The following is a 12,366-nucleotide window of genomic DNA, read 5'->3' as shown; positions in this document are numbered from 1 at the left end:
AAGATCTTTTTTGTATAGTTCTGTGTATTCTTGCCACATCTTTTTAATGTCTATCTTCTGCTTCTGTTAGGTCCATACAATTTCTGTCCTTTATTGTGCCCATCTTTGCATGAAATGTTCCCTTGGTATCTCTAATTTTCCTGAAGATATCTCTAGTCTTTCCCATTCTATTGTATTCCTCTATTTTGATCACTGAGGAAGGCTTTCTTATCTCTCCTTGCTATTCTTTGGAACTCTGCATGCTTGCCCTATCAATATGCATCCATCACACAGTTATTACATGGAGGGCATCCATTATTTATTTGATCGTAATTCACTGAAATTGCATCAACAAGTAATAAATTCAGTGGACAATCTTTAGTTCATGTATACTAAGGACTTGTCCCCAGATAAACTGATAATAAGTGGAACAAACAGAATTCAAAATGAAGGTGTCAGCCAGAGTCCCTCACACAAAATTTCACTGTATCCAGGCATTCTGAAAGCTTTAAGCAGACTTCTCAGGTGGCACTAGAACCCGGCTGTCAATGCAGGAGATGTAAGAAATGTGGGTTTGATCCCTGGGTCAGGAAGATCCCCTGGAGAAAGGCATAGCAACCAACTCCAGTATTCTTGCCTGGAGAATCCCGTGGACAAGGAGCCTGGTGGGCTACAGTCCATGGGGTCCCAAAGAGTCAGACATAACTGAAATGACTTAGCTGGAATACCCATGGATATCTAACCACAGATATGTATGAAGTATATTTTTAAAACTGTTTTCAGTTTCCTAAGTAAGAATTAACAATAAGACTCTGAATGTATATAATTTTTTTTTTGTGATTGAGTATGCTGATTATAAGCATGAAGGAGAAAGTGGACAGTGGACATTACATCTGGGAGCAGGATCAACAGAGAATCTCCCTGAATTATCCTGTGTCCCTTTTCTCTTGTGATCTGGGCCACCCTTCTTATAGTAGATGCAGCCAGTGCTACCTACTGCCCTCCTCTGTGTCCTCCAGAAAACTCTAAAGGGAAGGACATAGTGAGCAGTGAGTCTGCCAGGACTGACAGGGAGGTGACAGGACTCTTTGGGTTTGAAGGAGGAGGACTGCCCATGTGTCCTATGTCTGGAGTCAGTCTGCCCAGACTGATGGGTTTCAATGCTTTCTAACTCATGATCAGATATAAATTACATAAAATTCTGTATGCATTTACTTTTATTAAAATAATGATGTCTGTGCCCTTATTATCAGAAGATTATGCAGATGAAATCAAGCAGGAAACAAAACGCATACTTTCGAGCCTGGCACTTAGGAAATCTGCAGTCACAGTATATTATAGTTAATATTGGGCTTCCCAGGGAGCGTTAGTGGTAAAAATCCTGCCTGCCAAAGCAGAAGCATAAGAGACATGGGTTCAATCCCTGTGTAGGGAAGATCCGCTGGAGGAGGGCATGACAACCCACTCCAGTATTCTTGCCTGGAGAATCCCTAGGATAGAGTAGCCTGGCAGGCTACAGTCCATACAGTTGCACAGAGTCAGACATGACTGAAGTGACTTCAGTTCAGTTCAGTTCAGTTGCTCAGTTGTGTCTGACTCTTTGCGACCCCGTGAATCGCAGCACGCCAGGCCTCCTTGTCCATCACCAACTCCCAGAATTTACTCACACTCATGCCCATCGAGTCTACTTAGAAGGTGGTTAATGTCATCCACCTCATCATCACTGTTCTCAGAGTTCTTTAAAGCTGAGGGGGAAGTATACAGAGACCCATTCACTGCTGTGGTCAGGGAGATGCCAGTCACAGACAGAACCAGTGAGGGTGGAAGCAGAACTCTGAATGAGAGTTCTCACACCCCAGCCAGGAATAAGAGGATATGGTATAAGGCTCTGAACAAAAATTTGTACATTGATGCCCTCCCACCTAACTATTCCAACTGTCACATTTGCCTTGTTGAGGAAAAAAACATCATGCTCCCAAACTCCCTTCATCCATGTCTGTCTCCCTCAGCACTTACTGGGCTGGGCGGCCTCTTTGCTGGTCCATGACCAAGGAGCACAGACTCACTGATCCTCTCCTTCCTGGTGTGTGATGAAGTCTCAGGGACCTTCCTCAGGACAGACAGGAAGACAGACTCAGGCTGGACCTTCTGAGGCAGGTTCCTACAATGGATGGAGACATAGGTATGGATTTCCGATATTAGAACAGACGAACTAATGAGCTGGAGGCACCATGTATTTACAATGATATTAACTGAGGGTTCAGTGCTGAAAACTCATCATTAGCCACTTGGTCCCTGTTGTCCCAATCACTGGAGACTTGTTAATATTAACAGAACAGGGAAAGGAAAAAAGTGAATGTCCTGGAAAGGGTCTATGTCCCTCTTATCCTCAGAAGGAAATTCTCCTGTACTTTTACTTATTAATTCTAACTAGCTGGATCTTAATATAAAATTTAGACTTCTGTCCTCAATTCAACCACTCAATGTGGTCTGATAGCTTCAACTCCATTGTATCAATCATGACATCTATGCCAGATCAGTTCTATACAAAGGATGTGATACACTTTCCATTTTCACAGTTAATATTTGTAAGGATAACTTTTCTATTAATTTGAACAAATCTTCAGATCTAAGTGCTTTCTCTAAATGAATTGCATTGGCATGTTAGAAAAATATTTATTTTTGCTTATTATTTAATATTTGATACTTTAAATACTTCAACAGGCCTACCAGAAGGTTTTAATCAAGGTGTCAGCCAGGGCTGCAGGCATCTCAAGGCTGAATCAGCAGGTGTCCACTTTCAAGCACACTCATGAGGCTGTTGGTGGGACTCACCTGTTCACACAATATTGTCCAGAGAATTCCTTCAGTTCCTTGACACATGGCCTCCTGGCAGGGCAACTGGGTTTTATCCATGTGAGCCATCAAGAATGCAAGAAAGAGGAGCTGGAAAGAAAACCAGATTACTTTACTCTGTTCCCAGAAGTGACTTCCCAACACTTCTTCCACATTCTCATCGTTGTAATCGAGTCACTATGTACATCTTAACTCGGTGGGAAGGAAATGCACAAAATAATGATCATCAACATTTGGGATCATTGAAAACATCTCAGATCCTGCCCCCTCCCTCCTCCACTCCGCTGCAGCCCTCATCTTTATAATGACTTTGTGCTCCAAGCAATTCAAGACTCTGATCCCGTCCTTCTACTTTCCAGCATATTCCCAGCAAAGCTTCCCTGGACACAAACTACCATCTGAGTCAAACCTCTTCCACTGGGTACTTCTGGGAACCCCACTCTCCTGCTTCAGGTCATGCAGTCTCAAGTAGATCCCTGGCTTCTGATACACTAGGAGAGGCCCTGCATCAACATTAGCACAACCTGCAGCCATTCCATGGCAAAATGTAACAAATATTCCAAGTGTTTTGATTTTTTTCTAATTAGAGAACAATCAGCTAACTTCAGAATATATCTTCTTTAGATACTTTTGTGGCCTCAGCTCTTGAAGACTCTAATAAATAAAATGTATTTGGGCTTACCCGATTTTTTCCTACTGTATAAAGTGGGATGTAGGTGGAAATTGGTGTGATGTAACCTTCTGAATCCTGTCCATTCAGCCTTCCTGACTTAGAGACCTCTTTGCTGAGGAATACAGAGATTGGTTTGTCATTGAGTGATATGAAGAAAACTTTAATTTATACCAAAATAAAATTGGATGTGGAGGGAAGAACAGCACTTACCTGTGTGTGGATAAGTACCAGAGGGTATTTTTAGGAGAGAACACGTGGCAGATATTTACAGGCACATATGAAAAGGAGAGACTGTGTGTTGAATGAATTAGTCCAGGGAAAAAGGTATTACTAAACTGAAATTATTTCATAGTGAATAGAAGGAATAAGATACTAGGGTCAGTGACAAACTCGATTTCCAGGACATGGAATATGAAAACCAGTGGTAGTTGTTTGTACAGTAAAATATTATGGTAAGCATGCCACTATATATACATGTATCAAAACATCCTATTGTACATCTTGAAAGTGAGAGGGTTAGTTGCTCAGTCATGTCTTGCTCTTTGCAACCCCATAGACTGTATCCTGCCAGGCTCCTCTGTCTGTGGAATTTTCCAGGCAAGAATACTGGAGTGAGTTGCAATTCTCTTTTCCAGGGGATATTCCTGACCCAGGGATTGAATCCCAGGTCTCCCACATTGTAGTCAGATTCTTTTTTTTTTTTTTAAATTTGTCTTTCTCTGTCTGACCTATTTCACTTAGCATCAATTCAGTTCAGTTCAGTCGCTCAGTCCGACTCTTTGTGACCCCACGAATCACAGCACGCCAGGCCTCCCTGTCCATCACAAACTCCCAGAGTTTACTCAAACTCATGTCCATTGAGTCGGTGATGCCATCCAGCCATCTCATCCTCTGTCGTCCCCTTCTCCTCCTGCCCCCAATCCCTCCCAGCATCAGGGTCTTTACCAATGAGTCAACTCTTCGCATCAGGTGGCAAAGTATTGGAGTTTCAGCTTCAGCATCAGTCCTTCCAATGAACACCCAGGACTGATCTCCTTTAGAATGGACTGGTTGGATCTCCTTGCAGTCCAAGGGACTCTCAAGAGTCTTCTCCAACACCGTAGCTCAAAAGCATCAGTTTTTCGGTGCTCAGCTTTCTTCACAGTCCAACTCTCACATCCATACGTGACCACTGGAAAAACCATAGCCTTGACTTGACGAACCTTGTTGGCAAAGTAATGTCTCTGCTTTTTAATATGCTATCTAGGTTGGTCATAACTTTCCTTCCAAGGAGTAAGCGTCATTTAATTTCATGGCTGCAATCACCATCTGCAGTGATTTTGGAGCCCCCCAAAATAAAGTCTGACACTATTTCCACTGTTTCCCCATCTATTTCCCATAATACCTCACAAACCCATCCAGGTTGTTGCAAACTGCAAAATCTCAATCTTTTTATGGAAGAGTAGTATTCCATTACATCATCTTTAAAAAAATTAATTAATTTATTTTAATTGGAGGCTAATTGCTTTACAATATTGTAGTGGTTTTTGTCATATATTGACATGCATCAGCCATGGATGTACATGTGTTCCCCATCCTGACCCCCATCCTATCCCTCTGGGTCATCCCAATGCACCAGCCCTGAGCACCCTGTCTCATGCATTGAACCTGGACTGGTGATCTATTTCACATATGATAATATACATGTTTCAATGGTATTCTCTCAAATCATCCCACCCTTGCCTTCTCCCACAGAGTCCAAAACTCTGTTCTTTACATCTGTGTCTCTTCTGGTGTCTCTTAGGGTCATCGTTACCATCTTTCTAAATGCCATATATATGCATTAATATACTGCCTTGGTGTTTTTCTTTCTGACTTACTTCATTCGGTATAATAGGCTCCAGTTTCATCCACCTCATTAGAACTGATTCAAATGTATTCTTTTTAATAGCTGAGTAATATTCCATTGTGTATATATACCACAGCTTTCCTATCCATTCGTCTGCTGATGGACATCTAGGCTGCTTCCATTCCCTGGCTATTGTAAACAGTGCTGCGATGAACATTGGAGTACATGTGTCTCTTTCAGTTCTGGTTTCCTCGGTGTGTATGCCCAGGAGTGGGATTACTGGGTCATATGGTAGTTCTATTTCCAGTTTTTTAAGGAATCGTCACACTGTTCTCCATAGTGGCTGTACTAGTTTACATTCCCACCAACAGTGTAAGAGGGTTCCCTTTTCTCCACACCCTCTCCAGCATTTATTGCTTGTAGACTTTTGGATAGCAGCCATCCTGACTGGTGTGTAATGGTACCTCATTGTGGTTTTGATTTGCATTTTTCTGATAATGAGTGATGTTGAGCATCTTTTCATGTTTGTTAGCCATCTGTATGTCTTCTTTGGAGAAATGTCTGTTTAGTTCTTTGGCCCATTTTTTTGATTGGGTCATTTATTTTTCTGGCACTGAGCTGCAGGTGTTGCTTGTATATTTTTGAGATTAATTCTTTGCCTGTTGCTTCATTTGCTATTATTTTCTCCCATTCTGAAGGCTGTCTTTTCACCTGGCTTATAGTTTCCTTTGTTGTGCAAAAGCTTTTAAGTTTCATCAAGTCCCATTTGTTTATGTTTGCTTTTTTTTCCCATTACTCTGGAAGGTGGGTCATAGAGGATCCTGCTGTGGTTTATGTCAGAGAGTGTTTTGCCTATGTTCTCCTCTAGGAGTTTTATAGTTTTTGGTCTTTACTGTCTGAGCCCTTACACAATGTTATATGTCAATGATTTCTCAATAAAGTTAGGAAAAACTTGTGCTCTATTTTTGTTGGCAAACAGGTGCCTCTGAATCCAGAAGAATGTCTCTTGTGTTTACCACTGTTCCAGAAGAATTAGTGGAATGGAACAATAACCAGAAAAAGAGGACAGTAAGACAGATCAGTCGCAAAAAAGTTGTCCTGTATGACAAGGTGAAATCTAATTTATCCCATTTTCTAGTCATTTGGGAACATCTTTAAACAAAATTATTTTCACAGTGTTTTTTAATCATTTAATTTCACCCCCAATTTTTTTTCTTTTGGACCTAATTTTTTTCTGTGGTATAGCTGGTTAACTATGTGATAGTTTCAGGTGAGCAGCAAAGGGACTCAGCCATGCAAATACATGTACTATTCTCCCCCAAACTCCCTCCTCATCCAGGCTCCCACATGTCGGAGCAGAGTTCCGTGTAGGTCCTTCTTGGTTATCCTTTTTAAATATAGCAGTAATTTCACCCAACCTTGTCTTGCAAGTGTATTTACTCCATTTTGCCAATGTTATACATCATGGAAAGGCATTTCACGAATGCTGTAGAAAGTATAAGATTAATACTCAAATGTGTATATTCTAATATTCTCAAATTGAAAAATTCATATGTTTACTAGAAATCTTTATGATGGTGCAGTCTGAAAATAACAGCTAAAAAATTTTTCAGAGCATCCTTGAAATTAAACCATATACAACATGTAAATCCAGGGCTAATTCATATCAATGTATAACAAAAACTACTGTAATGATGTAAAGTAATTAGCCTCCAACTAATAAAAATTTAAAAAAAAAAAAAAAAAGTAAAAAAAAAAAAAAAAAAAAGAAAGCAACTTTCCTTTGGCCTTTTCCAAGATTCCTTGCCTATGATTTGCTGGGATGAATGGAGAATAAATATAATCTTTTAGGACATATATTTAACATAATATTTTAAAAGTACTAGTAATTTTAATGTGCTGTATCTTTTCCCACTGAATAATATGAATTCATCTTCTGTTACATGGATTCCGTTCTTTACAATTTATGTTTCAATCAATGCAGTGGATAAGTGTTTAACCTTGGCTGAAAAATGCAAAGCAAATTAATTTAGTTATAGAAAGCTTTCATAACACCAAGATAACTACCACAAAAATGATGTGTGACATCTCTAAGGAGTTTCTAAAGCTTATCTTGTAGAAAACAAAAGGAGCCCCAAAACTGAATTATCTTGACTGAAGACAGGGATGCATGGTGAAGTCCTAACCAGGATGCCACTGCTCAAAGGAAACACTCCCTTTTCTGACAATGTGGTCCTTTGCAATCCCACAGTAATATAAAAGAAGATACATTTGTTGTGATGACTTGGGTGATTTAATGATCTTTAGGCATCATTAGAGCCACGTGTAATTGGAAAAATAATATCATCACCTATTTTTCAGTTGGTTACCCATGACTAAGACATATTATGGATAATCAACCTTCTTACCTACGCAGGTTTTGTAATCATGAAACTGCAGGCATCATACAATGTAGTTTTATATCCCATGCTACAATATCAGTAAAGGTTCAGTCAAAAAAGCAATAGAAACCAATTAGCTGCTTATAGATGAATATTTAATATAGAGAGTTGGTTAAAATGTTATTGAAAGACTGAAAGACAAGAAAGAAAAATGTGGTACCATAGTGATCATAACTGAAGGACAAAGCTACTCTACCGAGGGCCGGAGGGGTATAAAGGGACCCGTTGAGCTTTTAGAGTGAAGAGACATTTGCAGGCCACTGCTGAATGTGTGTTAAGATGAACACAAGATGGAACATAGACCACAAGATGGAATGTGATTTCAAATGCCCCACCCTAAAGCACAGGCCAGGTGTACGATGTAGAGAAGCTATGTGAAGAAATTTATTGGAAATAATGGGGAAAATGCATTGCTTATTACCACATCAGGGTCTTCATTTCTTCCCCCTTTGACCTCTGATCTCTTTTTGGATATTCAGCATTTGTCCATGAGGAATGTTAGGACCCAAGGCATAAAGTTCACCTTTGAAAGAGAGACTTGACTTGGATCAGTAGTTGTCAACTGTGGGCACACACTAGAACCACCTGAGAGCGGCTGATTCATGTCAATGTATGGCAAAAACCACTACAATATTGTAAAGTAATTAGCCTCCAACTAATAAAAATAAGTGAAAAAAAATCCTCATGCTTGGATCACACCCAGGTCCAGTTGAATCAGAAACTCTGGTGGAGAAACCCAGTGGTCAGTATGTTAAACCTCCCAGATGATTGCAATAAAAGTCAAGGCTGAGGAGCAGTGACATGTAGCTCAAATAACAGCATGTGAAGATTTGAGAATAGAATTTACTCTTGAAAATATATAAGAGCTTGGAAAATTGGTAAATTTTTGGTATATTAAAGGGGAATTATTCATCTTTTGAGGATGCTTGGGCTACCAAAAATAAAAATATAGAATCTTTATAGATAGAATGAGATTCTACAAGGAGTGATTTTGATACAAAAAGGATCTAGAACTCTTCACTGTCATGTTAAAACATGTGTGTGTGTGCATGCTCAGTCTTGTTTGACTCTTTGTGACCCTGTGGACTATAGCCCACGAGGCTCTTCTGTCCATGGGATTTCTCAGGCAAGAATGCTGGAGTGGGTTGCCACTTCCTCCCCCAGGCATCTTCTGGACTCAGGGATTGAACCTGTGTTTCCTGCATTGGCAGGGGAATAAGCTATAGAGAAGTAATATTCAGGTAGAAAGTGAGGAGAGACATGAAGGCCATAAGAGCTATAAAAATGATGTCATGAAAGAGGTAGAATTTTCAGAGCTCCAGATTTAGTTTTGCTACATTTTCTAGTATACACTCAAATGGGTTGCCATATCCTAAGATGAGTTTGTGCTGCTAAGGAACCTCCACAAGGCCCTTTTGAGGTCTTTGTTCCTCAGGCTGTAGATGAAGGGGTTCAGCATGGGGGTGACCACAGTGTACACCACCGAGGCTGCTGCATCCTTCCTGGGAGACTGTGAGATGGCTGAGCTGAGGTACACACCCAGGGCTGTTCCATAAAATAAGCAAACAACTGCCAGGTGAGAACCACAGGTGGCAAAGGCTTTGTATATCCCACCTGATGAGGGGACTCTCAGAATGGAGACAAGAATTTTATAGTAAGAGAAAATGATTCCTGAGATAGAGAGAAAACCAGTCATGGCACCGATGGTATAGCTGACTATGTTACTGGTGAAAGTGTCAGAACAAGCAAGGTTGAGCAGTTGAGAAGGATCACAGAAGAAACTAGAAATTTCTACATCCTTGAAACAGGTAAGTTGTAACACAATCACATTGTGCACCTGGGAGTCCAAAAGGCTAACGCAAAAGGATACCAAAACTAAGGAGCAACAGAGGCGTGGGTTCATGATGACCGCATAGTGCAGTGGGTGACAGATGGCCACAAACCTGTCATAGGCCATCACAGTAAGAAGCATACTATCCATACACGCAAAAAGGATAAAAATAGACATCTGAGTCAGGCAGCCTGAATAGGAGATGACTTTGCTGTGAGATTGGATGTCCACAATCATCTTGGGAACTGTGGTGGAGATGAAACCGATGTCAACCAAGGACAGGTTGGAGAGGAAGAAGTACATGGGGGTGTGGAGGTGGGGGTCAGAGGTGACGGCTAATATGATGAGCAGGTTCCCCAGCACAGTGACCAGGTACATGGACAGGAAGAGGACACAGAGCAAAGGCTGCAGTTCTGGATCATCTGAGAGTCCCATGAGGAAGAATTCTGAGATGCTTGTTAGATTTCCAGTTCTGTGTATCTTGGACACCTCTGGAAAAAGAAAAGAGGTCTGGAAACAAAGGAAATAAGTAAATGGGCATTGAGCACTGTGTCCATATTTTGGATTCAAGCAATTCATTTCTAAGATTATACACTCTAGTTCCTTCAGCAATATCTGTCAGTGTGATACATTCTGTTTAGAATTGTTCCCTCATTGGTTTCTGTGTTATTCACCTGTGTCTATACACTCTTCCTTTATAAAATTGGACCCAAAAGTTAAAGGTAACAAGAATGTTAGAGGTATTACATCCATGATCTCAGTCAAATACCTCCTACTTCTTTAGAAACAATACAGGATCAGAAATTTCCTTCTCCCTCTAAGAAAATGCATAATTCAAATGTACAGAAATTAGAACATATTTATATATCTTATTTTACTCATATACAATTTTAGATATTTCCTTCATTTAGAATATTAACAAGTCCCTATGAAATGCAGGACAGTATCATCTGGATTCTAAATTAAAAATGAATGCCCCTAACCAGAACACACTTTTATACTACATTCAGAGTTTTAGATCATCCTTTGTTCCTTCTGTCTTCCTTACTTCATGAAATAATTGATTATTCAAAAATCAGGATTATCTTCTTTTAAAACTTATATTTATTTATTTACTTTTACATGCCACGTCTTTGTTGTGGGCATGCAGGATCTTTGATCTCCCTTGCAGATAAGGAATCTTTAGTTGGGGCATGTGGGATCTAGTTCCTGGAGCAGAGATCAAACCAGGGTGAGCTGCATTAAGATTGCAGAGTCTTAGCCACTGGAACACTTGTCCCACAGTTGTTTTTAAAAAGTCATTTAGTATAGACTTCATATCTTTGACTTTGCTAAGTTGCTTCTGTTGTGTCCGACTCTTTGTGACCCTATGGACTGTAACCCACCAGGCTTCTCTCTCCATAGGATTCTCCAGGCAAGAATACTGGAGTGGGTTGCCATGCGGTCCTCCAGGGGATCTTCCTGACTCAGGGATCGAACCCACGTTTCTTATGTTCCCTGAATTGGTAGGCAGGTTCTGGTGTGCCTCAAAGTTTAATCATTATGGTTTAACTAAGCACTTATGATCATACAGGACTGGTGACTACAAATATGGTGTTAGTATACAGAGCACTTTCAATTTTTAAATGATAACAAAATTTAAGAATTCTTCAGGAAAATTTAAAATTATATATAGGATTATTTGTTTCACTACTGTCTCAGTTAAATGTCTGATATGAGAAACCAATGTAATATTTTTGGACATTATTCTTTGCTGGCAGGATAATACAACTTCATTGTCTTTTCTTTTTTCAGTTTATTGAAGTGATTGACGAAACTGCATATATTTGAGTTGTGCAACATGAAGGTTTTTTAAAGATATACAAAGTGATGATTTAATATACAGGGACCTTGGGATTGATTACCACAGTCAAGTTAATTAACATACCTGTTACTTCAAATAGAAATAGTTTCTATTTGTGTGTGTGTAGTAACAGTTAAGCAGATCTCTGTTAGATTTCAGGAACATAGCCAGAATTATTAGCTGTTTTTTAAAACCTATTCATCTGTCAATAGACATTTATCTATATTTTCAGTATTTCAAATAACATCACATTGACAAGAAATGCATTTATCTCTTTGAGTTAATTTTATTTTTTTGACATCTAATTTTATTTCTTTGGCATCTACCTTGAAGTGGGGTTGCTGGGGCCTATGGCAGATCTATTTCAATTAGTTTCAGTTTTTAATTTTTAAGGAAACTCTATTCTGGTTTCTGTAATGACTGTACCAATATTCATTCTCAATGATCAGGTGCAAGTGTTCCCCCACTTCCACATTCTCACCAATATTTGTTTTCTTTTAAGTTTTTTCTTTAAAAAGTCATCCAAAGAGATGTGAGATGAACTTTTGTTTAGCTTTAGACTTGCATTTCCAATATTAACTGATGTGTCCCTTTTCGTATACCTGATGGTGTGGTTCTTCTGATCATAAACCTGCCTATTTACAGAAGAGGACTTCAGTCCCAGAGAAGGTCCCACAGCCAGGTCAGGACCCAGCCTCCTTAGGTTGAGTTAACAGATTTTCATGTCAATCCTTCCTGGTAAAGGGATTACAATTCTCTTACTTCTGCTGCCTGAAAGTAACTCAGCTTCATTATTTTAGCAGGTCACATTCTGATTTAACTGAGAAAAAATTCTAATTAATATAATGTAAACACCTCTGGGCCATCTCTTGATCTCTAAAATTGTGATAATAATTGGATCTTCCTAATAGGAAT

General features: G+C 39.6%; 1 protein-coding gene across 1 annotated transcript; it reads right to left on the bottom strand.

The window, feature by feature from the left end:
* Window positions 1-9,149: 9,149 nt before the first annotated feature.
* Window positions 9,150-10,091, bottom strand: LOC110130936 (olfactory receptor 7E178-like). The gene has a single exon (XM_070465771.1). The coding sequence runs from the start codon at window positions 10,041-10,043 to the stop codon at window positions 9,150-9,152; it is 894 nt and encodes a 297-aa protein (XP_070321872.1). The 5' UTR covers window positions 10,044-10,091.
* Between the last annotated feature and the right edge of the window lie 2,275 nt (window positions 10,092-12,366).

Source organism: Odocoileus virginianus, chromosome 3 (assembly GCF_023699985.2).
Source record: "Odocoileus virginianus isolate 20LAN1187 ecotype Illinois chromosome 3, Ovbor_1.2, whole genome shotgun sequence".
NCBI classification, from domain to species: Eukaryota; Metazoa; Chordata; class Mammalia; order Artiodactyla; family Cervidae; genus Odocoileus; species Odocoileus virginianus.
This window is presented reverse-complemented; position numbering and strand designations above follow the sequence as displayed.